A 27246-nucleotide genomic window follows, 5' to 3' on the forward strand; every position below is an offset into this window, starting at 1 on the left:
TTACTGTCGTTGTATCGACAAGGACTGAAACTGTCCTCAATTAGGGTTCATTTAGCAGCTATAGCAGCTTCTCATAAAGGTATCGATGGACACTCGCCCTTTACGCACCCCCTCTCAAAAACATTCCTAAAGGGCTCGAAGAACACGATACTGACCATCAAAGAGGTCGTCCCATCGTGGAGCCTATCGGTGGTCTTGCAGTCTCTAACTACTAAACCTTTCGAACCTATGGCCACAACGGATCTAAGACTTCTATCTTTTAAGACTGTTTTCCTAGTAGCTATAACTTAAGCGAGACGTGCAAGCGAGCTTAAAGCTCTCAAGATCGACCCCCCTTTCACAATTTTTCATAGGGACAAGGTTGTTTTACGTACGGACCCTTCATTTCTACCCAAGGTAGTATCAAAATTTCATGTCTCTCAAGACATCATCCTCCCGGCATTTTTTCCAAATCCAGCAACAGCGATCGATGCATCACTCCATACACTCGATGTGAGGAGAGCTCTCGCCTTCTACAAGGCTAGAACTGAGAGCTTTAGAAAAACTAAACAATTGTTTGTTTGTTATGGAGAACCATCTAAAGGACTCCCAGTCTCATGCCAAAGATTATCAAAGTGGATTATTGAGACAATTAATCTTGCCTATTCACTATCGAAGCTAAAGTTACAGCAACCGGTGACAGCTCACTCAACCAGAGCTGTAGCAATATCTGTTGCGTTTAGCAGAGGAATTCCTCTGACAGACGTCTGTAAAGCCGCGACGTGGTCCACCCCGTCTACGTTTGTCAGGCACTACAGTTTGGACACTCGTGCCCGTCAGGACTGCTCCATTATTATTATTATTATTATTATTATTATTATTATTATTATTATTATTATTATTTTATTTATTTATTTATATAGCACCATCAATGTACATGGTGCTGTACAGAGTAAAACAGTAAATAGCAAGACCCTGCCGCATAGGCTTACAATCTAATAAAATCATAGTAAAACAATAAGGAGGGGAAGAGAATGCAAACAGGTACAGGGTAGGGTAAGGAGGCACAGGGTAGGGTAAAACTAACAGTAGAAAGTAACAGTAGAAGTCTGCACAACATCAAGTGTTAAAAGCTTTAGGAAAAAGAAAAGTTTTTAGTTGAGCTTACTTTCTGAGGTTTTGAGATGACGCACCAACCCAGTGCGTTCTGAGGTGTTAAGATGATGCACCAACCCACCTCCAAGGTATGTCAGCTTGCTATTCGCCCATATGTGTGATGCATAGAGACCACGATGAAGAAATGCAGGTTGCTTACCTGTAACTGTAGTTCTTCGAGTGGTCATCTATGCATTCACACAACCCACCCACCAACCCCACTTGGTGGTACATGTTATTCTTTATTCTGCAGATGCTTTATATATGTGGTAAAGTACATATTGAGACAATATTATTACATTCATGTTTATGGGAGCACAATGTCGGACTCCTATGAACTGAGGTATGGGCGGGAACCCACGGTACATGCGCAGTGGCGTGGGGGAGGGGTTCCCGCCCAAAAGCGTTTCACTTAGCTATTGGAGGTTCCGATCTAGGTCTCAGCGCAGGCGCAGAGCCCATATGTGTGAATGCATAGATGACCACTCGAAGAACTACAGTTACAGGTAAGCAACCTGCATTTCTTCATGCTGTGGCCGAACACATTCTTTCCAGCCCTTGAGAGGTGCAACCCATCCCTTGCCAGCAGTTCATGTTCCAAGTAGCGTAGCCAGTGGTCCCAGAATCCAAAACTCTCACGTCGGCACCACCTTTGTAGCCAGTCGTTCATCCGGAGTATTTTTCTTTCCCTTTCTAATCCTCTTCCAAGAACCGGGAGGATGGATGAGAAAACTACCTGGGCCCCAAAGTTCTTCAGTTTCCTTCCCAGAGCTTCAAAGTCTGAAATGATTTCTTCGTAGCTCTGCTTGGCAACATCATTTGTTCCCACATGGATGAGAAGAAAGGGGCATGTGTCCGTGGACTTTATGAGCTTCGGTAACCCTGTCTGCTTTACTTCTTCCTCTGCAAACTGTCCTTCAGACTCATCCTCCAGAAGCTGAAAGCGGTTGCTTAACTCGAATGGTTCCACCGGTGCAGAATGCCTTCTAGTTCTTCTGCTCCTAACTGTCACTCTTTTCCAGAGAGTTTCCTCTTCATTGGCTTTCCTCCCCTCAGCATACTCCACTTCTGCTTCAGCTGGCTGTTGTTGCTGTTGCAGTTCCACCGTTCGGTCTAAGAACTCCTCGTCTTCTCTTATTCTTTGGAGGGTGGACACTCGCCGCTCAAGTCCTCTCACTTTTTCTTCCAAAAATGCCACCAGCTTGCACTTGTTGCAGGTATACGCCATGTTGAGCTCAGGCAGAAACACGAACATTGCACACCCTTTGCAGGTCACCACCTCTAGGGGTTCCTTTCCATCCATACTGTCTATTTCTGATTTGTTTTTTCACTTTCTGATTATAGTGGAATTGCCTTTGCTTTGTCCTGTCCTCTCTGAAGGTACACAACTATATGAGTATGTCTTAAGGGAAAATAAGATTTTTTGGTTGGTTTTTTTTGTGTGTGTGTGGTTTTGTGGGGTTTTTTTCTCTTTATGTTTTTCTTTGTTTTTTCCCCCCTCTTTGTTTTTGTTTTTTTTCTTAGAGGCCTCCCCCTTGACCTCCCCTGCCGAACTCCCGTTTGTTCTTCCTGTTAGCTCGCTCTCTGTTCGCTCTCTCTCTGGGAACTGGCTTACTTTTATAGCGTCTACTTGAGCTGGGCCAAAATCCATCTTATTTTGGAGCGGGGAAAGTCTGGTTTATTTCCTCCATGCGGGATTAAAGTGCCCTTCCACCCCAATGTATTGCCGTCCTTGCGTTTTTTCTTTTGTTGGGGGCATGTGCTTTGAACATGTGCCAATCAGCAGGCACCTCGCTTAGGTCAGTGTCAGCCTGTATTGCAGTTCATCATGTCTTTGAGAGAGGGGTTGAAGACAGAATTTGTAGCCAGAGATGGATTGCAGACATGCGTTTTGTAATAGGGTATTGAGAGCACGGCAGACACCAACCTGTGGCTAACTTGCTGTATGTACAGCTTAGGGAAGCACACTTTGGCCTGGATCAAAAAAACTACACAATTACTTCAGTACATCCAAGAAGGTTTGGACTTACTTAAACAAAAGACTCCTATGGCAAATGTCCTTTGAGCAGAGTTTCATAGGCAGTCTGTGATGCAACATCAGGAAAGGTGAAGGGAATCTGCCATTCAAATTGTGGGAACGAAAGAAACATTCCATTGTGTTTCCCCAAGCACTAAAGTTGCTCTTTGGACTCCAACATAATGGAGGCTTGCTGTAAACCATAGAAAAAAGTCTTAAGTTACAACTTCAAATTGTTTGGGTGTTGTTTAGTTTATAACTTCCTACAGGTATAATATAACCATTCACTTACATATATTTTATACAAGCAATGCTAAGAACACTTTTAATCTGCAATGAAGAACTTCTGAATGTTGTTTAATGTTATATAGAAAGCAGAAGAGGGTAATTTTAAATCAAGTGTATGTTGTGGTCAGTGTGGTTCTTTAATTCAATTTACAAACACAGGAAATTCAAAAATTCAGATTTTAGAATCAATCCTGAAAACATCCCTTAGCTTCGGAATGCTTGTAACTTGCTGCTTCAGCCAAACTAGAAAAGCCATTTGTTTATACAAATTGTATACCCTTGGATTAACTTTCAACTGGGTCATCTTAAAGTATACTGTAAAACCAGATTTTTAAGAGACTGAGTGTAGGAAGAGGAAAATTAAATGAATGTGTAACAGATCCCTTTGTGGAATTTGCTGTAAATAGTATGTGATGGTTGCTTTATAGGGGAGTTTTCATAAACTCAACATTCACCTCAAAACCATAACAAAAGTTGATACTTTGAAACCAGCACATGAATCTTGGCTTTAAAAGAAAGCCTTTCATTTATCCATTTTAAACAGGAATACTAGAGATAATGATAGGAATCTAAAGAAGGTTATGGCTACAATCCTATACATATTTGATTAAGTCCCATTGAACTCAGTGGGACTTACTTCTGAGTTGACACATATAGGCTTGTAGATTAAGTCACACAAGTTCCACTAAAATAAATGGGACAAGTTAGCTGTAATTAATCACTCATTAATTTTAATGGAAGACTTTAAGTCCCAAAAGCCACTGCTGTCAGCCCTGTTGCAAATAATGGGAGATGCATATATATGCACATGTACATACACACACACATATATATAAATAATTCAAGGACCATATGGTATCTTTCCGGAAACGCATAAGTGGTTAATTGCATGTTAAATTCCTTTCCTCTTCTCCAGTATAAACTACTACAAAAATATTTATATCCCTTGTCTTGCTGGGTTTATTTATGGCTTGGTAATAAAAACACAAAAGTGTTATAAATTGAAACTTTTAATCTCTTGTTTGACTCACTTTTCATCATCTCAGGGGTCTTTTTTGTTGTTTATCTTTTTTTTTTACTCTCCAATTCCTGACTTCAGAATATCCTCTTCCTGTATTATTTTAGGCTGCAGTCCTGCACACACTTACCTAGGAGTAAGCCTTATAGAATACAGTGTAACTTTACTTTGGAGAAAATATGCACAGACTTGCACTGTGAAAAGGCAAAAGAAATGTTCTTATTATAAGTTCTCTTTGCTTTTTGTCTGGGGGTGTTTTTTGCTTATGTAACTTTAGGAAAAATATCTCTTGATCTGGAAGACATCTTGAAAACTAAATAAGACTAAAAAAAATCACAATAACATAAAGCAGTGAGGCCTTAAGTCACCTTTTAATCTTGAAATTATGCTTCTGATGAAAATTTCTAACTTGTATTTACCACCAATATAAATGAAAGTTTCAGGTTTTAAATTTAAATTTAAAGAATTATGTCCCTGGTTCTTGTAGGGCAATCTAGTAACTGGGATTGCCCTTTTATACAGGTACAGAAAGAAACATCCTCCAACTAGTGTTAATTTGAAAATCAAGACCAAGCTAGATGTTGACCTTCTGCTCCACGGGAGGTTTCTGTTGCTCTTGAGCATGCCTCATCTCAGGACAATTGCATCAGGTTAGAGAATTGTGCCAGATGTCCTCCTCATGAGGACAGCCCAACACATGAGTAGTCCTCTTCAATAAGTGAGCACTCCTTCGCCTGACCAGAGTCCTATCACGAATCTTGAAGCACTGGCACTCTCAGGGTCTAGATGGTAGCCTAGCCCAGCATCTCCCTCTGCCTCAGAAGCTAAGCTTTCCACCCTTCAAGGGGGAATATCTGAAGCCCTCGCTCCCAAGACCCCAGGACCTTCCCAGTCAGCCCCAAGATCTCCTGAAGTGACTTGTTCTCTGGGCACATCCTCAGATCATTCTCTGAGGAGGATTCCTCGAAGGAGGGCATAACACTGGAATGGAACTGCCCTTGTACATCCCAGTGAGTAATTCAGGATCCTGTTTCCCACGGTGGCCAGTCAGATGCTATTGTGAAGTCCTCAACCAGAGCATGAAGGCAACAGCTCTTCTCTGGTGTTACTCCCTAGCAACCCATATCTATTCAGAGGCATAATGCTTCTGAAACTAGAGACTCAATTTTGTCATCATGACGAAAAGCAATTCCGATGAGCAGACTGCCCTACTTCTACTAGAAAGAACAGGAGATTTTTGAATAAGACAAAATCCCCACATTTGAGATTTATCACCATCTTTGGTATATAAAACAGCTAAGGGAATGTGCCTTATTAAACATGCAAGCGTTTTACTTACATGTAAGATTTCATCAGGGAGAATGAGCAAAGAACTTCACACACAATGATTCACAGCAGATTAGAAAATGTTTCAATCGCTTAAGAATGCTATTTGCCCCCTTTGTCATGGGAATGATAAGCACGTGCACTCGCATAAGCAAAAGTGATCGCATCAGAAATGATGTGTCTCCAGATTAGAGCCCAGGAAGCAGTTTTGTTGTCTAAGGGAATACTGAGCAGGGTGGCATACTAGGAGACTTGATGGATAGGTTTTGCTTCACTTTCAGGGTCTTAACAGATTGCTATCTTTGGGTTGAGAAGAGCTCCTTGCTAGCAACCTTGGTTGTTATCTTTTATTTACTTGTAACTTAACTTGCTTTTATAGCATGTGCCTTGTTTCATTTGCCCAAGGCATGCATCTCTGGTGTGGTTCATCTTTACTTGTTCCTACATTTTTGTAGCATAGCATACTTCCTTTTTTTTTTACACATTCGAAACATGATGGAAGGGTACTTGTGGACTAGAGAAATCTTATTTGCACCTGCAGTTGCTTTTTGCTAGACTTTTGCCATAAGAGGTCCCCAGCATGGAGGACCTCTTATAAATGCAAATCTTTCTATAACTCACAGGACATACTTTTGCTAACACTGTATCACAAGCATAGTGCTTTACTGGCTTTGTTGTGATATTATGTTGCTGTTGCAAGCAAGTAAGCCATTGTACAAACGGTTGCTGTCATGATGCACCGTTTGTACTAACAGCAAACATTTCCATGCACCTGAACAATTCATATTATTCATTATCCAGAAGGGGACTAAGCATTGTTGTAAAGCAGGGATACAGAACTTTTTCAGTTGGGGAACCAAATTATGTTAGTGGGTATGGCCAGCCCACTGATGTCAAGGGGGCGGAGCAACTTCTCTATAAGAGATGGTTGCAACAGCTGGGATTGTTCAGCTTGGAAAAAAAGCGAGTTAAGGGGAGACATGATAGGTGTGTATAAAATTATGCATGGTGTGGAGAATGTGGACAGGGAGACAGTTTTCTCTGTCTCTGATATACTAGAACCAAGGTCATCTCATGAAGCTGATTGGTGAGAGATTTGGGACACATAAAAGGGAGTCCTTCTTCATACAGCACATAGTTAAGCTATGGAATTCGCTAACACAAGATGTAGTAATCACCAATTTGGATGGCTTTAAAAGGGAGTTAAAATTTCTGGAGGAGAAGGCTATCAATGGCTACTAGGCGTGATGACTGTATGCTGTCTCCAGTATCAAAGGAAGTATGCCTATGTACACCAGTTGCTGGGCAATATGGGCAGGAAGGTGTTGTTGCATTCTTGTCCAGCTTCTGGGTTTCCTGTGGACAGCTAGTTGGCCACTGTGTGAACAGAATCCTGGACTAGATGAATCTTTGGTGATCCAACATGACTCTTCTTATGTTCTTATGATGTCATCAGTCCTCCCCCTGCTCTTTTTTATTCTCCGTGCTGGGAGACGCACAGAGAGAGGGACTTGGCCGGCTTGCGGAGGAATTTACAATTGCGTCCAAATCCCTAAATGTTATCTTCAGCTGTACTTTCACTTTAAGATCTTTCTGCTTTTACAAATTGTAGACCAGAATTTGACTTACTGCTCTCTAACATTTTGTATAACAATTCCATCAACTTTTGACTAACTCAGATGTTAGCAGCTTTAAAGTTTCAACTGACCTCTTTTGATAGCATATGGCTGCAGTTTGCATCAAAGCTTTATGTGTGCTAAATAGAATGTAGGGAATAGTAGTAATGCCCTTAAAATTCTGTTTTATCATCCCAGAATATAGCAAATGTGTATCTTATTTAAGTCTCTTGGCCACAAGAGAGCAGTTAGCTTTACATCCTTCTAATAAAAATCACGTATGGGTTTTTGGAAAGCCTTCAGACAAGATAATCATTGGTGGATTGATGGTATGTTGATGAGAAGCAGGCATATTTAACTATTAATTTTATAGATCAGTCATGCACCTTCATTTCTGTCAGTTATGTTATATAAAAAAGCAAGCAGGAACATGACCTGCAGATGGCATGTTATCGTAACCCCTGGGCTATGCTATAGAACGCACCACTATTTAATAAACTCCTGGAATGTTTTCCTGCAGCTTTTTCAGGACTTATTACATACTTTACAGGAGTAGATAATGTAGTTGAAAACTTCATCAACTGACTTCCAACTTAGAAGCATGACCTTCAGGAAGATGTTTGTTCTACTTATTTGTGTGTGTAGCCTGGGGGGAGTGTTCAAAAGGGAAATTTGAAATATTAGAGGGTTATTTTAATTCTTAAAAAGATGAGATCATTTAGTGACATAGATGAAATGAATTTGAAAACTAAGCGCCTGTACATATTAGAAATTTTCAACAGAAGCATAATTTCAAGATTAAAAGGTGACTGCTACAAATCCTAGTAAAACACTATTATTTAATATCCCCTAGAAATCTTTACTACAGAATATGGTAATGATTCATAGCCATGTTCTTTTGAAATGAGTTATTAGCTGGCCTCTAATCTCATCTCTATATTGGTGTATAAACACCATATTTCTCCTTTTCTTTAGGGACATACGTGCCTTAGTAGTCCTAACAGGATGTGTTACATTGGAGCAAACTTGTAAAATTTAAAGTTTAAATATTGGCTTAGATTTGAGTATATTGATGTATAGGCTTCAGAAAGGTCTGTGAAATGGTGTGAACTCTTAAGATTAAATTGAAAACGTTGTTTATTGCAGAATAACTGAAACCAAGTTTGAGCTGTGGGAGGTAATTTCTAGAAGAGGGTGGATTAAATATATATTTACTGGTCTTACTATTACGTGGTGCAAAAATCTGGTGCGGGGTAGGGAAAAATTACAAGCCGCAGTGATCTAGGGACAAACCTTCAGTTATTCAGGAATACTACTGACTGCTTTTGCCCCGGTTTTTCCAGCTCTCTCACTACAATGCTGGTGTGCCCCCCCTTCCTGAAGCTGTTGCTGTTTGGTGCGAGCTCCTGGCTCAGCTAACAGCCAACCTACTGTCAGGAGCATTTTCAGCAGTTTTGGACTTCTGCAGGAGTGGGCGACTGCCATTTTCGGCATATTTGATTGGCTAGCAGCGTATTTTGGCACTGACGGTGGTTTTTTTTTTTAACACAACCATATCGATGCGCAGGAGCGCATCTTCAACACAGTACCTATCCCCTACTCCATTTCTGTGTATTTGCGCTCGTGCGCATCTCGGAGGAGTTATTATTAATAATAATAATTTATTTCTTACACGCTTCTCCATTTTGATCGAGGCGGGGAATAGCAGTAAATATACATAAAACTGAATTAAAACATAATATACATTGTTAAAACATCCTAAAATCATTTAAAAAACATCCTAAAATTACACTGGATAGGCCTGCCTATGTCCCATACCCATCTGTCAGTCCCACCCACTTCTCCTGATACACCTTGGAAGCGCCATCACAGGGCACAGGTCCTCCTGCAACAACTCTCCTTTACTTGCGGGTAACTTCCCCTGCATGTGCCCTTGAGGGACAATCGCAGAAGCGGGAAAACCTCATAATTATCCCTCCTCTGTTTATTATTTATTTATTACATTTATATACCACCCCGTAGCCGAAGCTCTCTGGGCGGTTTACAAAGCTCTCTGGGCGGCTTACAAAAGGGTGGTAGGTGTAGATTAGGCCTAAATTGTCTATCATGAGTTTTTAACCCATGATTGTTTATTGTGCCAAAATAGTCCACTCTGATAATCCACCATCTGCAGAGTGGTTTACTTAATCTATAATGGGTTATTGTGCCAGGTGGTGGTCACCGTGGGTTATTTGGGATGCTTACAGAGTCACTTGGCAAGAGTGGTCAAAATTGCTGCCACCACTGTCCCCCAACTGGCAGATCTCTGGCAAATCTAAACTAGTTAGTCCCAAATCCAGTGTGGAAGGAGGAGTCTGCAGGTCATGTGATGGTTACAGGAGGGCTGTACTGCCCCTGGTTACACTGGGAAGGAGGGGTGAGGAAATGTTGCATCCTCCATTTGGGGGAATATAAAGTCCAACTATTCTTAGTAGTCTTTTCCATCTTGGTCAGATCACATGGGCTCCTTTTGCTGGTGAATCATGGAGAGAAATTAGGTAGCCTTGATTTTAGCAGTGCAGGAGGTAGCTTTATATGCGGTTGTGGTTAATTAAAGTTAATTCATGCTAATTTGGGTAGCATTATCTAGTAGTTGGAAGGGGTGGACCCTTAGAGAATGAAGTCCCTGCTTCTGGCGGTGTAAAATTCTGGAATTTACTATCACAACATATAGTAATGACCACAACTTGGACAGCTTTGCAAAGGGATTGAACAAATTTATGCAGGACAAGGTTATCAATAGCTACTAATCAGGAGGTATATCATCTCCAGTATCAAAGGCAATATGCCTCTCTATGCCAGTTGTTGGTGAAAACAAGTGGGAGGCACTATTGCTTTCATGTCTTGTTGTGGGCTTCCAATGGGCATCTATCTGGTTGGCTACTGTGCAAATAGAACACTGGGCTATATGAGCCTTTGGTATTTGGCCTTTATGGTCTTATCGCTACTCATTCACACTTTTGTATGTAGGTCTATTTGAAAATAATTTGGATTATGGGCATGTTCAGAATGGTTCTGCTCATGGAAGGGATGTAAACTTTCAAGCTGAAACTTCAAATCCTTAGATGAAAAGCATATTATAGACTAGAATGAATACCGCTATGCTTTATTGCTTCAGCCTGGGCCCCCAATACATTTTGAATGTGTTTTGTGTGGTAAATTATGCTAAAGGGACTAGTTGGGGGTGGGTGGGGGGAGGAAGAAAAAGATGATAAGTACAAATGTTTCTTCCAAAGTACTTTTCCACTATATGTAGAATAATCTGACTTGAAGCTGAACTTATTTTTGGACTCTTGGAGTCCAAAAATTAAACAAGGAGATAGGATATGGTTTGAAGCTCGATAACTGCTCTGTACTTAATCTGAAAGCCAGAAGGCCCTTTTCATTTCATGTAGTGTATAGCCTGCATACAATTACAGAAGAATATAGATGCTTGGTGGCAGAGCATGAGCAATATTTTACTTGGTTGGAACAATGGATGCATTTCCCCAGCAATTATTTGCGAGCGACTGATGCGTTTTAGCATAAAACTTAGGAGCACAAGCCTATGCACACGTACGTGGGAGTAAGCCTCATTGGACATAGTATGATTTACTTTCAAGTAATTGGATTGTGCTACACATCAGCTAGGGAAAAAGATTTTTTAAAATATCTATTCTGTTTTTTTTAAAAACGACCCCTGGATAAACTGGCCAGTACTAACCCAGCTGATTTGAATTGAAAGGAAACCCAGCTGATACATAAGCCATGAGTGTATATATGATTTTTTCTAGTTATAGATCCTAATTAAAGTGTATTATAAAATATTATTTTAAAAATCCACTGAAAATAGGCTCCTTTAAATGCTGTCAATAGCAAACATATTTTGGGTTTGGTACTTTTGGCTTTTATAAAAAGAAAATCCACTAGTAGTTTCTACCAGTAATCTCTGTAAATCCTCTCCAGCCTCTGTTTCTCATTAGGGAATTCAAAGAGCACCAGAGCGTCTGCAATTTTCAGGGTGCCAATTTCATTGTTTCCACTTTGGTTTCAGTGGAAACTTGGAAAATCCAGTGGTTCTTTCAGCTGGACTCACTCTGTGAAGTCATAACCCCCTTATCCTGGAAAGATATTATTAACATTAATAGTATGACTTGGTGCTATTTAATAGCAGCAGTTGGAAGAAGAATCAAAGAATGCATAATAAAGTCCTGACAGTTTAGGGACAAATAGCAGTAGAATTACAAATGATGGTAATCTTTTATAAATACAAAAACAAACCAGTGAAGAACGGCATTTTGTGTGTGTATCTCACCAACCTCTGAGCTTGTATTTTGGCATGTGGGAAGGTGTTTTTTAAGAAGTAGCAAGGACATGTCTCTACTGTAATTTTGTTTTGGCAGACTCTTGCAGGCTTACCTGTTCCAGGTGCAGCGCATGTATCTATATGGAAAACAAAACACAGTGGTACTTGTAACATGTAAACTGTGGTTTTCCTTTAATCCCACAAAAGAAACAGTGTGTGTATAATGGAATACACCTGCATTTTCATGCCAACCGTTATTCATTTCTTTTTGCACTGTTTATTCATTGAAGAAATTCTTAAGATAAGAGTAGTTAAAATGTTAGCATTTTGTTTAAAAAGTTACTTAAGGGCAATTTCTCTCCCCCTCCCCACATTATATATCACCTTGAGTACTATTTTTTGGTAGAAAGGTAGGGTATAAATTAAATAAATATTGTTCACATCTAACATTTTTATAAACTGTGCTTTAGTTTCAAAACAAACATTCCTCAAGAATGACGAATCTTCTTTCTCTCTATTTTTTCTCTTTCACATACAGGCCTGGCAGCTCCGATTCAGCCATCTTGTGGGTTACGGTGCCAAGTACTATTCCTACCTCATGTCTAGGGCTGTGGCATCCATGGTATGGAAACAGTGTTTCGTGCAGGATCCCTTCAACAGGTACGCAATTAAAATGCAGAACACTGTGCAAGTTTTTTTAAAGAATAAATCTTAAGTGTTATGCAACTTCCAGATGTCATCCAGCATTCTTGTTACATCTGTACCACTGTTCTTTTACCTGTTGTAGCATTTAGAATTATCTAGATTTAGCAGCTTGCAACTGGTGTCAGATTTCCTTTCCGTCCTCCTGTTACTTGCTGTAAATAGACATAGTTTGTGCCTTTGTCATTCTGAAGTGCAATGTGGCGCAGGGAGTGGTGGCTGTGGGGTAAAATGGATGAGGAGTACCAGAAATGGAACATTTTTCTCCTTCATTGTCACTGATTCAGAATCAGTGATGATAATGCTGCAGATTGCCTCCTGATTGATTGTTGTTGTAAAATGCAGGGGATTTTCCGTTGTATTATTTAATTTATTTATTTAACCTACTTCTGTACCGCTTGATCACTAAGTGGTTTACATAAAAATACTTATAATACAGTATAAAAACCAATGTGAAAACAATTTAAAATAATAAATACATTTAAAATGTTACTACGAGAGCAGTAAAACAGAGCAGTGTCATGATCAATTTCAAATGAGGGCAAGTCTGAATAAACAAATGTCTCAAGAGGTGTTTAAAGCTCACCACATTTTACCTCTCAAACCACGCATGGCAGAGTGTTCCAGAGGGTGAGTGCCACGAACGAGAAGGCCTCCTTATGTGCTGTTACCTGGCAACACGCTGTTGGATGATGAATAAGGACTCCTTGGGACAATCTCAGGGATCAGTTTGGTGCTTATAGGGGAAGGCAGTTTGTATGACCAGTTGCTTTCAAAACAGGCCTCCTGAGCTTTCCATAGTAGCCCGCTGTTGCAACACTTGTGATCGCAAAAAAAAAATATATCACCTGCTGAAAGGCTGTATTGCAGTTGTTGATCTCGTAGGAAGCCTGTCCCGTGTGGAACTGGCCACTCTAGTCTGTGGGTGTTTAGAACTCTGAAGAACAAATTGGCTTGTTCTACTTCTATTAACAATGAAACATATTATGCCTGGCTCAGCTCATTGCATTGGAGCCCATCACTGTAGTCTTTGTGAAGAACTTTCCCCACACCAATGGGAAACGCCTCCCATAGAGAATTCTGGGAGGAGCTTGGAAGAGGTCTGAGGCAAATGTACAGCGGCCTCTCTTCCGGCTGTGGCAGCTGAGAGATGGAGGATCCTTGCTTTCCTGCAGCATATGTTTCCCAAACTCTGGAGGCAGATTGACATCCCCTGACTTTACACTTGACATGACATGGGAACAGTGGCTCCAATACCAGTGGGATGGTGAATCCTCTCTGGGTTTCAGTCTAAAGGAGTTATTCAAGGTGAATTCACCACCTCACTGATATTGGAGCCACCAGCCTCCACTGCATGAGAACATGCCCCTGCCTGCCTACCTGCCTCTCTCCTTACAGAGCTTCAGTTCCCTTGTAATGATGCATGTGTCAGTCATCTGTTCCTTTTTAATCTCATTAACCCATTCTGGATTTTCTGGGGAATAAATTGCTGTCACTTACATAACTTCATACCCATGAGTGACACCACAATGGGTTTTTTAAAACAACAACAACAACCATGACTATTATGTTGACTCTGACAGCCTATTTTAGTGTGAAAATATATTTTATAGTGCAATGTGAGTCTTGGAAGCAATGATGTGAAACTCTTACATCTTTCCCATTTAGCACAATGAAAGCACTATCTGGGATGAGTGGTTTTAAAATACGGCACTGACAAAGTGAAGATTTCTATCATACTTTGATTACACATTTAGTCTTTCAAGCTCAGCATGCTCTAGTATAACTTTACAGACTATCATTTTGGAATGAGCATGTGAGTTTAAAGTGGCAGACTTCATTAGATCTTTATCTGTATCAGTTCAGCTAGGAACCTGGAGACAGGTGTGACAGAAAGCTGAACTAGTTGTGATTGCAGGTGTCAATAATAATAATAATAATAATAATACCACCATTTCTTCCTTTAGGGCAATGGGTGAACGTTATCGCAGAGAAATGCTAGCACATGGTGGTGGAAAAGAACCCATGCTCATGGTTCAAGGTAATATAAATATTGTCAAAGTTTTATTCCCCCTTACTGTTTTTCCCCCAGCACACTTTTGTGCAAAGAGCTTTTCCACATGGGGCTGTTAATCCACTGTATCTACTTTTGGTTTACTCAAAGTATTGAATCCAAACGCTATATAAAAGGCATTTCCGTTCCTGCATTTCCACTGCATCACCTTTAGGTGGCATTATAGAATAGACAAATAGCACAATTACACAAATGGAATAGGCATTTTCTTTTGCTTTTTCATACCGTTTTCCATGCTGAAAGTGCAGTTTAAAAACAGAACAACATCTATAGAACCCATAAACTAGTGTGAGTTAGAAAAGATGAGCGCACAATAAATGCTTTGTGTATAAAAACTTAAAGAGTGCTATATGTACTTTAAATGCCACATGCTCATTAAACATATTTCCTATTGTATCTTTTTAAATTTCATCTTAGTAAATTACATTACAGTAAATTGCACTTACTGAATGGTGCACATAATACAGGAAACCAATTCTTAAGCCCTTAATAGATGAACAGCAGTTGTTACAATCAAAACCACAGCTGCCACAGTATAGGATGCTTTCAAATATCGCATTGGCTCCTCTGTTGTTGGCACACACCAGCATTAGAAAGCCTGACATCCTTACTTCTAGTTCTCTAGTTACTTTAGCCCCTAAAAGAATACTAGTAAGTCTACAGAAGAATGCAGATGATTTTCCTCACTCCCTTCCATTTTGTGTTAGCCCCCAGTACTGCACAATTGCATTAACTGCTGGCTGTTTCTCCCTTCCTCCGCAGAGGACACGCACACACATGCATGACTCCAATGTGACCAAGAGATAGGATATAAATTTTAAAATAAAAATTGCTGAGGTGGGAATGGAGCTAGTAGAGGGGTGGATAAGGGAGCTGGGCCTAATTGCTCCTGGATATTTTGATAATCAGAATTTTACTCATTAGTTTTAACTATTTATTTATTTATTACATTTTTATACCGCCCAATAGCGGTTCACAAAAATTATTTATTTTTATGAACTCTCTCTGGGCGGTTCACAAAAATTACGCTCTCTGGGCGGTTCACAAAAATTAAAACTAGGGGTATGCACAGACCCCCCGCTCCGCTTCTCTTCCAGATCCGCGATTTGCGGATCGGTCCGCTTCGCTCCGCCCCCGCTCTGCCTATGTCTGCTGCAGAGCCAAGACTCCGCACGCCAAGACTCAAGGCAATCCCATCATCCCCTGATTTTTGGGGAATTTATGAAAATCGGGCACCCCATTCTCACCCCTTTCGATAGCTCCGTCAATTTGCACGTTAGAAACCTCAAACTCGCCACCATGACAGCTTATCCAGGGATACACATGCAGCCAAGACTCAAGGCAGTCCCATCATCCCCTGATTTTGGGGGAATTTATGAAAATCGGGCACCCCATTCACACCCCTTTCGATAGCTCCGTCAATGTGCACGTTAAAAACCTCAAACTTGCCACCATGATAGCTTATCCAGGGATAAACATGCACGCCAAGACTCAAGGCAGTCCCATCATCCCCTGATTTTTGGGGAATTTATGAAAATCGGGCACCCCATTCACACCCCTTTCAATAGCTCCGTCAATGTGCACGTTAAAAACCTCAAACTCGCCACCATGATAGCTTATTCAGGGATACACATGCACGCCAAGACTCAAGGCAGTCCCATCATCCCCTGATTTTTGGGGAATTTATGAAAATCAGGCACCCCATTCACACCCCTTTCAATAGCTCCGTCAATGTGCACGTTAAAAACCTCAAACTCACCACCATGATAGCTTATCCAGGGATACACATGCACGCCAAGACTCAAGGCAGTCCCATCATCCCCTGATTTTTGAGGAATTTATGAAAATCGGGCACCCCATTCACACCCCTTTCGATAGCTCCGTCAATGTGCACTTTAAAAACCTCAAACTTGCCACCATGATAGCTTATCCAGGGATACACATGCATGCCCAGACTCAAGGCAGTCCCATCATCCCCTGATTTTTGGGGAATTTATGAAAATCGGGCACCCCATTTGCAGACGTGGACTGTTCTCTGACATTTGGACAGATAAAAAAAAGGGAAGTGGGCACACTCACAGATGCCATCTAGACCCACAATCATGCCAAGGTACAAGGTAATCCCATCATCCCCTGATTTTTGGCGGGGCTTAAACCTGCAGACAGCTCAATGGGGCCATTTCAAAGGAAATCCCAACATGCCATGAATTGGGGAGTAGAGATCAACCTAAATGAATCTTCTTCCACACTTGAAAAATGGATTTGGAACTTCCAAAACTCTAAGTGAGCGCAGGAAGGACTTCTCCCCTGAGTCAAAGCCAGACACAAACCATCCCTGCGAGGCGAGCAGGGGAGGAGGGAGGGAAGGCAGGCAGGCAGCAGACATTTCTGGGGGCATAAGGAAGTGAGCCAAGGATAAGCCAGTAATGCACATAAAATGGAATAAATAAATAAATAAACAAACAAACAAACAAACAAAGGGGTGGAATTAAAAGCAGCAGTGTTGCTGAATAAACAACAAGAAGAACTTCTTTAAAAAGGCTATATCTGTCCACCCCTTATTACTGTCTTTTACCAGTAATAAGGGGTGGTGGTGGACGTGCCCAGATGGGGAATCATCGGCCAATTTAACTGGTCCTGTCTAAGAACCAGTCTTTTAAGAAGCAAAGCTCTCACTTCAACTCATGATAGGCATTGCTCCACCGGGTTACTCTCTTTGGAGGGCTCTGATGGTCCTCCAAGTACAGGAGAGAGTGAGGGCACGTCCACATGCCTTAGGGGAGCTCATCCCCTTGCACCACATCTTTTCAGTTGTTCCCCAAAGTTAGGGTGGGTAGCAGTGCTGTGTTTCTATCTCTTATTATTGGCTTAGTAAATGATTTGAGGTTGTGTTTGTGCATTTGGTGGGGCTACTGTTTTAAAAAAACACTGGGAAAAGTCTGTTCAGACTAAGAAAGAGAAGTTCCCAGAATCCCAAGTTACCCGTTTTGCCTATCCCCTCCTCCAACTTTGGGATCATGTGATCATGACCGGGAGTTGACTCTGCCCCTCAGCAATCGAAAAGGTAATCTTTTTCCCGCCTTTACCCTACTTTTTAAAAAATTCTAGCAAGCGAACCGCACCACGCAGAGAGCTGAGAGTAGGCTCAAAATTACCCCCATCCACGACTCTCTAAGCACAAGAAGTTTCAGAAAGATAGCTTCAAAAACAACACAGTTATCCCCTTTTCTTTTCCGCAATGCAATCCTATGGGCGAAATATTTCAAAATGGCGATCGGATTGGCCCGCGGAAAGAGAAGCGCTCCGAAAATGGGCGCTTCTCTTCGCCTTGCTTCTAGGGGTCCCCGGTCCGCTTCTACTCCGCCTCTGGGCAAGGCGGAGCAGGCCAATTCGCTTCTGCTTCTACGCTTCTAATCAGAGCGGAGCACATCCCTAATTAAAACCATAATAAAACAACCAACAGGTTAAAAGCACAAATACAAAATACAGTATAAAAAGCACAACCAGTATAAAACCACACAGCAAAATTGATATAAGATTAAAATACAGAGTTAAAACAGTGAAATTTAAATTAAAATTAAAATTAAGTGTTAAAATACTGAGAGAATAAAAAGGTCTTCAGCTGGCGATGAAAGGAGTACAGTGTAGGTGCCAGGTGGACCTCTCTGGGGAGCTCATTCCACAACCGGGGTGCCACAGCGGAGAAAGCCCTCCTCCTAGTAGCCACCTGCCTCACTTCCTTTGGCAGGGGCTCACAGAGAAGGGCCCCTGTAGATGATCTTAAGGTCCGGGCAGGTACATATGTAACTACATGTTACATGTTAATTGAATATTCACTTAAAGGTTATATGCCATTCTGATAATGTAATATGTGTCTTAGCCTTAGCTGTAAGGAACAATAAATACTAACTTAAGAGATCAAGCTAACGTAACCAGAATAATTATGAAGTTTAAGAGAACAAGAGAGCAGCTTTTTGCCCCAGTGTTTGCAATGTGGTTGAAAGCTGGGAGCAGCCATTTCCAGAAAAAGTGTTGTCATGTGGAAGGTGTAGGACTTCAAAGGAGGTGATTTCTATACTTGCCGTAGGCTTGGGAAGGACTGGCTTGAAATTACAGTTAGGCTCTGCTTATAAAATAAATTCAGAATTTTAAAAATGGCAGCTGTTTTTGTTAGATCTCTTTGGGAACTCAAAAACTTTGTCTTCTATATATATCCCTTACTTTAACGATTATAGTTTAACTAATGTTTAAAGGGACTAATGCTGTTATAGTCATTTGATCCTTGAGTTCCCAAACAAAGAAAATGTTGCTTTGAAGGGTGTGGACATTTGGGGGTGGGGGGTGGGTGTCTGGTAGATTTTGGATTTGATACGACCTCAGACCAAGTTTGTTTGACATAAATTTCCAGTTCTTATGGCTGCAGAGATGATTTTGGAAATATGGCTACAATGTGGGCTACACTTTGCTCTCAGTGTTTCCCTGTTGAAGCAACTGGGGAGTGTTATCATTATGTCATTTTAGATTTTGGGAAGTGTGAGAGGGTTAGGGTTTTAGTACAAAAGAGACGTTTTGGTACAAAAAACAGAGGCCTGGGTGGTCAAAAGCGTAATGGATAGTGAGGAGAAGGGAACAGTTGGTTGAGTGTAGGGGCAAATAACAGGGCAGCAGAGTGAGAGGGGCACCAGCAAAGGTTGTGCTCTGTGTGCCTTTAATACCTATAGTTACCATTTTGGCAACAGCGATGTGACCTCCACAGCAGGGGAGAGGTTTTGCGTCTGGAAGTTTTGTTTGAGCTTAGTTCCTCTGTCTTCATTTGGCTCTCAGTTCCTGCTTTCCCAAAGGCTGATCTTCCAGTTTGCTTTTATTCTATTTGAAGGGAAAGTTAACAAGCCTAGTGAATTTTTCAAAATGCTTCTTGTACTTCAAAAATATTATTTGACTACTTTTTAATTCTTTTCTTTTGGGTGTGTGTGTTTAATTTGCACCACTCATCAACCGCCTTTATGGGTGTTCTTGTTGATACTTGCAAAGCAACATATTTTAAGCTTAATTAAAATCATGATGTGCTGAGATCCTAGTAAGAACACTTTTAGTAACAGCTTCAAACTGCCTCAAGATCTGGACTCTCACTCTTCGTGGCTGGGTGTTTGTTTTTCCTTTTTTGAAACTATTACTGTACATGCAAAAATACCTAATCAAACCAGTTGACTCTTGTAGAAACTCATTAAAGGGCTCAGTAGAAGATTTCAATTTCCCTAAATGCAGCTTGTATTATTATTATTATTACTCCCATGGAAACCAAATAGTCTGAAGCATATAGGAATATTAAGAGATTGTACGAGGTATTCCTACAGTAAAGAGTGCAGCAAGGTTATATTTATATTGGCAGTTCGGACAGAGTGATTTGCTTCAAAGAAAAGCAAAGTTTACATAGAGTGCTTTCTTTTTCCAGTGCAGAACAATATTGGAAATTTCCTAATTTAATGTTTAAAATGTTAACATGAAAATAAATACACGTGTATATGTTAGACTGTATATTCTTTTCTCTGTTGGAAAGCATATACACAGCATCAAGCCAGAGAGAGCAGTGCACACGTACAAAATACATTCTGCTATATGCTGTCCAGCACCTTCCAGCTAATACCATCTATCGCCAAGTACTCTCGATTCAGGAAAGTGCAGAAAGTCAACCTCCACACAGTGCTCAACTTATTTCAGTTCATATTGCTTTTCCAAGACTGCAGCTGGTCTTTGGACCCCTGAACACAGCGTTCTTCATCCCCCTTCTTTGTGTGTGCTCCTGTTCCTCATGGTTTGTCATTACTTGTGAATGCTGTTCAAGTGATGCCTTGCTAGCCAAAGATGATGATGATGATGATGATGATGATGATTTATATAGCACCATCAATGTACATAGTGCTGTACAGAGTAAAACAATAAATAGCAAGACCCTGACGCATAGGCTTACATTCTAATAAAATCATAATAAAACAGTAAGGAGGGGAAGAGAATGCACCAAACAGGCAGTATAAAAGTCAGAGCAAAATCAAGTTTTAAAAGCTTTAGGAAAAAGAAAAGCTTTTAGCTGAGCTGGCCCCTGTGTTGCTCACAACCTTCTCTCTCTCTTCTTGAAGATCCCAGTTAGGTGCCTATTGTGCACCTTTTCTAGATTTCTGTGTGCCCCTTGAAAGTGGACCAGCAGGCAGTTAGGCTGTCCAAACCCAGTCATGGAAACGCTGGTTTGGGGTCCTGCTTCTTGCACCCTGTGATTGCACCCAATAAATCCTTGTTATGGCCTAGGAACATCAGCTCCACTTGGATTCAACCTGCCATTGAGGATCTCTGTTTCCTTTCCCTATGTCATGATTCTCAGCAGATTCAAATAGGTTAAAAACTCTTACTTTCTTATTCTCCATCTTCTCCCCTCTCCCCACCCCACCTGTCCTCCTCCTTCCTGAGACACCTTCAGTCATTTATTTATTTATTTATTTATTTATTACATTTATATACCGCCCCACAGCCGAAGCTCTCTGGGCAGTTCACCTTTGTCTTTACCTTTGTCTTTTGTCTTTGTTTCTCCTTCCCAAATTTTGGTGTAGGTAGCAGGTACTTGCTACCTTTGTTTCTCCTTCTCCAATTTTGGTGTAGGCAGCAGGTACTTGCTACCTACACCAAAATTCTTAACGTTACTTACTCTGTGTCCCTGTTGATTTGGTAAAGCATGCTAGCTTCTGGCCCAGGACAACCACAGTGACAGCAACCTGTCTTTCAGCAGGCTAGAGACAGGGTTGTAGAGGAAAGAGATTACCCTACTAGCAGAGAAATTTTCCTCCAGTCATTTGTATTCTTAAGAGGCTTATTCCCTGAACATGGAAAAGTTGGTTTCAGACATATGAGGAGACTGGCATCCTGAGCAGGCATGATAATAATTGCTGTATGTGTGAAGGGTACATGGTTGTAGAAATAAATGTGTGGTTCAGCTGAAGAGCACATATTTTGCATTTGAGGGGCCCTGACTGAGTCCTTAGGATTTCTACCTAAGAAATCCTTAGTAGCAGAGCTGAGAAGAACACTCTTCTGGACACTTTTGAGAATGATTGCTAGCAGTAGTGCAAAGTAAAGAGCTAGGAAACCAACTCATGAACTGCTCCTTTATACTACACCTAGAAGTGTTGTGCCAAGCCTTTTCCTTTAAAGAGGCATGCACTTAATGTTGCACATGTGTACCATACAAATTTGAGAGGACACATGTAGTTTGTATTCTGATATGCATATCTATCTAATATTATTTTAAACGAAAATGGTCCTAAGATGAGAAAAGTTGTCTGTGAGTCTTCAGCAGGCAAGGAGAATGTTGAACGTGATTTTTGTTTCACTCGTCACAAAAGCCCTATGCAGGAATTATAACCTAACATGTTTTTCATCATGTGAGGTGCATTCCCTGGTCCTGAACCCTCCATCAGTGGATAGGGAGCTATTTTTCTCCTTCTCTCATAATACTAGAACACAGGATCATCTCCTGAAACTGATTCGGGACAGATAAGAGGAAGTATTATTATTATTATTATTATTTATTATTATTATTATTTATTTATATAGCACCATCAATGTACATGGTGCTGTACAGAGTAAAACAGTAAATAGCAAGACCCTGCCGCATAGGCTTACAATCTAATAAAATCATAGTAAAACAATAAGGAGGGGAAGAGAATGCAAACAGGTACAGGGTAGGGTAAGCAGGCACAGGGTAGGGTAAAAAGTAACAGTAGAACAGTAGAAAGTAACAGTACTTTCTACTTTCTAACAGTAGAAAGTAACAGTAGAAGTCTGCACAACATCAAGTTTTAAAAGCTTTAGGAAAAAGAAAAGTTTTTAGTTGAGCTTTAAAAGCTGCAGTTGAACTTGTAGTTCTCAAATGTTCTGGAAGAGCGTTCCAGGCGTAAGGGGCAGCAGACGAAAATGGACGAAGCCGAGCAAGGGAAGTAGAGGCCCTTGGGCAGGCGAGAAACATGGCATCAGAGGAGCGAAGAGCACGAGCGGGGCAATAGTGTGAGATGAGAGAGGAGAGAGAGGAAGGAGCTAGACCGTGAAAAGCTTTGAAGGTTAACAGGAGAAGTTTATATTGGATTCTGAAGTGAATTGGAAGCCAGAAGAGATTTCAGAAGCGGAGTAACATGGTCGGAGCAGCGAGCCAAGAAGATGATCTTTGCGGCAGAGTGGTGAACAGAAACCAACGGACTGATGTGAGAAGAAGGAAGGCCAGAGAGAAGAAGGTTGCAGTAGTCCAACCGTGAAATAACCAGTGCATGAACAAGTGTCTTGGCGGAAGAGACAGACAAAAATGATCTAATCCTGGCAATATTATACAGGAAAAATCAACAAGATTTAGCTACTGCCTCAATATGAGGAATAAAGGAGAGCGAGGAGTCGAATATAAAGCCAAGGCTACGAGCTTCCTTGACCGGAGTAAGCGTAACATCATTGACAGTAAGAGAGAATGAGAGATGAGGAGAAGGTTTAGGAGGAAAAACAAGCAATTCAGTCTTTGCCATGTTAAGTTTCAAGCGACGATGAAGCAGCCAAGCTGAGATATCTGAAAGACATGCCGAGATACGATCGTGAACATCAGGAGAAAGTTCCGGAGATGACAGATATAGTTGTGTATCATCGGCGTACAGATGATATTGGAGGCCATGAGATTGAATAAGCTTGCCCAAGGGCAACATGTATAAGGAAAACAACAAGGGGCCAAGCACCGAGCCTTGCGGAACCCCTACTGAAAGGGGAAAGGAGGAAGACGAGCTGCCATTAGTCAACACGCTGAAAGAGCGACCCGCTAGATAGGAGGCAAACCAGTTATAGACAGAGCCACAAAGTCCAAGGTCATGAAGGGAATCTAAGAGAAGATCATGATCAACCGTGTCAAAGGCTGCAGTTAGATCAAGGAGAATAAGAACGGAATAGTACTTCATCACACAGCATATAATTAAACTAAACTATGGAATTCACTTCCACAAGATGTTAGTGATAGCCTCCAATTGGATGGCTTTAAAGGGGGATGGGACAAATTCATGTAGGATAAAGCTGTCAATAGCTACTAGTCCTGATGGCTATATGTTTCCTCTAGTATAAGAGGCAGCATGCCTATATACACCAGTTACTGGAGAACTTGGGCAGGACGGTCCCGTTGCAGTCATGTCTTGCTTGTGGGTTTCCGGTGGGCAGATGGGCAGCCACTGTGCAAAGAGAATGCTGGACTAGGTGGGCCCTTGGTCTGATCCCGCCTGCCTTTTCTTATGTCCTTACGACCCCACTGCAGCATCCCACCACCCTCCACACACTGGAGGCGAAGGATGCAGTGGGGAGCCTGCTCCCTGCTACATACCTTTGCCCTTCCAGTGGGTGGAGAGCGTCGGGTCCAAGGAGCAGGGGCTGGAAGCACACCTCTACTCTCCCCTTCACAAGTTAGGCATTGGACGCCTGAATAGGGCTGTACTATATTTGGCCCCAGGGCCTGAGGTTCTGGACTCCTGGGCTATGGAGATGGGGAGAAACTGAAACAGAAATGTAAGTAATAAAGCCATACAAGATTCTTGATATTTTGAGGGTATATTTCTAGCTTCATGGTTTTTGTTTTTGTTTTAAAATGTTCCTTTGTAAAAAGATGGAGAGAAATTGAATTTTTCCAATACATTATTATTAAAGTTATTATTTTCATAGTTAAGGGAGTTTTAAACTGCTGATCATTCACCTTGACATTTCTAAATCTACTGCCGCATAAGCCAATTCCATTCTTCTTGGCAGCAGCTCTTGTCACAGCTATATTGCAGTGGTTCAGTGTGGCAGAAATTGCTTCCTGTTTAGGGCTGCCTGGAAGCAGTTGTCATAGTAGCAAAAATTATTTTTTTCTGACTAACTTTTGATGTTATTTTCCTTAGGGATGCTTCAGACACGTCCATCAATGGAAGACTTTGTGGATGCCCTTGTGTCAGACTTAGATCAAGACTTTGAAACATTCTTTATGGATTCTGAATAACAGAGAAGAAAAATTACACGTTCTGGTGAAGGCTGTGTTTCACCAAAACTTATTATCAACAGTGTACATAGAACGTCTGTGGATCACATTGCCATATCTTGATGAGTGCTTGTGAAAATGCTTGTGTAAAATAAATGGTTTATCTGGAGAGTAAATGTTTGTTTTGTTGTCACAGAAAGATCATGGCTTAGGAATGTATTCCTAAGTATGGGGATATGCACCCAATACCATAAAAAAACAACCCATATGTGTTTAATGAATGTGAGCCATGCCTTCCGGGCTGCATCTTAGGCATTCGTGTTCAAGGGACCCTTTAACGCATACAGCGGACTGGCCAGGGTTCCCCCGTGGTGTGGAGGACTACATAATTACAGCTGTACGTGTGTGTAATGCAGGCTGTGATACATTGCAGCCAGGAGGCATAATCTCACTCTGCCTTCAGGTCTTTGTTGAATGGAGGGGAGGGAGGTGCAGTTCCATATCCCATATGTGATTATCATCAGCAACTTTCTTCTACCTGGAAAGGAAAGGAACCTCTCGTGCAAGCACTGAGTCATTACTGACTCTTGGAGGGACGCCTGCTTTCGCTGATGTTTTCTTGGCAGGCCTAATAGTGGGGTGGTTTGCCATTGCCTTCCTCGGCCATTATTACCTTTCCCCCAGCTAGCTGGGTACTCATTTTACCGACCTCGGGAGGATGGAAAGCTGAGTCGACCCGAGCCGGCTGCTTGAAATCAGCTTCTGCTGGGATCGAACTCAGGCCGTGGGGAGAGTTTCAGCTGCAGAAACTGCTGCTTTACTGCTCTGCGCCACATGAGGCTCTTTCTTCTACCTACTCATGATTTAAAAAGAATAGAAACCAAATAATAATTACAAATCAGAAGAAAGAGGGTTTTTATTTATTTATTTATTTATTTATTTATTTAATTACATTTATATACCGCCCCACAGCCGAAGCTCTCTGGGCGGTTTACAACATTTAAAAATAGTAAACATTAAAAGTATACAATTTAAAACACACACACACACACACACACACACACACACACACACACACATAAAAAACAGTATAAAAACAACAGTATCCATTTAAAAACAACAATTGTGGGGTCCATTAAAAACAAACTTAACGTTGTTAAATGCTGTTAAGCTACAGCTGCCCACTAGCCAGAAAAAGATAACAACAAATCAACTGACTTTTAACAGCCACTTGATATGCAGGAACCAGAAAATTTTCACAGCATAAAGTTAAACATGTCTGTATTTATTTATTTATTTATTTTCCAGTAATTTTATTGCATTTCTATACCACCCAATTCCAACCTCTTCCCCGTGCCCGCCCCCCAACCCATCCCTGGTCCTTTTTCTGGAAATAGCTTTGAACAAAGAACATGCCAGACATGGACAGGTTGCAATAGACCCTCAAATCTGCATTTGTATTCCCGGCCTTCCCTAACCTGGTGCTCTTCAGACTACAATTTTCAGCATTCCTGACTATTGGCCATGTTGTCTGGGATTGATGGGAGTTGGAGTCCAAAATACCTGGAGAGCATCAGGTTGGGGAAGGCTAGTATACCCCTTCCACGCTAACTCAACCTCCATGGAAGTAAGTACTAGAGAAACCACCTGGAGGTTGACCACATCCTCCCAGGCTATTGATTGGTCAGTCTGACCCACTGAGCAGAGGTTGTAAAAGAAACCTTTGGTTCATTGATTGATTGATTGATTGATTACATATTTATACTGCACAATAGCCTAAGCTCTCTGGGCAGTTTACAACTAAAACCATAAACTCCAGTTTAAAACTTTTAAATCACATAAAACCAGAATAAATTACAGTCCAGGGAAGGCTTGTCTAAAAAGATATGTTTTTAGGAGGCGTTTAAAAGTTATTATGTTTTCTGCCTCCAGAACTGCATGAGGAAGGGTTTTCCAGAGGGTGGGTGCTGCTACAGAGAAGGTTCTTCTCTGAGGTTCTTCATGGCGACATTATCGTCATTTTGGGATGACGAACAGGGTTGTAAAAGAAACCTTTGTTTCCCAACTGGCTGGCAAAGAGTGAGCCAATGGAATGAAGTGACAAAGTCTCAGGATGTTGGGGGGAAATGTGATTTATTCCAGGAAATAGCCCTGAATATGGGCTTTTTACAGGGCCTAGAATAGAGAAAGAAGAAAGGGACAAAAATACATAAATGTACATGGGATCAATGCTAATTTTCAAATTGCAAAATTGTCTAAATAAAACCACATATATTTTTTCAAAGTCCTGAGATTTTCTCTCTATTCCATTGGATTATTGTGGATGTTCTACAGTTTTGTTTTACCCTGGCAAAGAACAAAGACAAGATCAAGCTGGGCTCAGAGGCCAGGTGGCCTCATCACACTCCCCACCTGAAAGTTTCTTTGGTGAGTTTATTTATTTATTACATTTTTATGCCACCCAATAGATGAAGCTTTCTGGGCAGTTCACAAAAATTAAAACCATGAAGAGCATAAAAACAACCAACAAATTCTTAGGATCCTGAATAGCAAGGTTAAAGATGCAATCCTATGCATGTTTAGACAGGAAAAAGCCCTACAACTCCCAGCATTCCCCAGCTGGCCTTTTAAAAGCAACTATTTCTGAACTTCTCTCTGGTTCTTAAATAAATATATTAATCTGGAAACTGAAACTGAATTAATTATCTTGCCTAATCTAAAGGGTGACTTTA

General features: G+C 41.1%; 1 protein-coding gene across 1 annotated transcript in view; it reads left to right on the forward strand.

Moving 5' to 3' along the window:
- MIPEP (mitochondrial intermediate peptidase) overlaps window positions 1–24690 on the forward strand; it is an 80646-nt gene extending 55956 nt beyond the window's left edge. Inside the window, exons 17-19 of the mRNA XM_063127028.1 lie at window positions 12262–12383; window positions 14393–14466; window positions 24438–24690. Of these exons, the coding sequence (XP_062983098.1) occupies window positions 12262–12383; window positions 14393–14466; window positions 24438–24535 (294 nt within the window). The 3' untranslated portion in view covers window positions 24536–24690. The remainder of the gene's footprint in view (window positions 1–12261; window positions 12384–14392; window positions 14467–24437) is intronic.
- The last annotated feature ends 2556 nt before the right edge of the window (window positions 24691–27246 follow it).

This window comes from Elgaria multicarinata, chromosome 5 (assembly GCF_023053635.1).
Source record: "Elgaria multicarinata webbii isolate HBS135686 ecotype San Diego chromosome 5, rElgMul1.1.pri, whole genome shotgun sequence".
In the NCBI taxonomy this organism is placed as follows: Eukaryota; Metazoa; Chordata; class Lepidosauria; order Squamata; family Anguidae; genus Elgaria; species Elgaria multicarinata.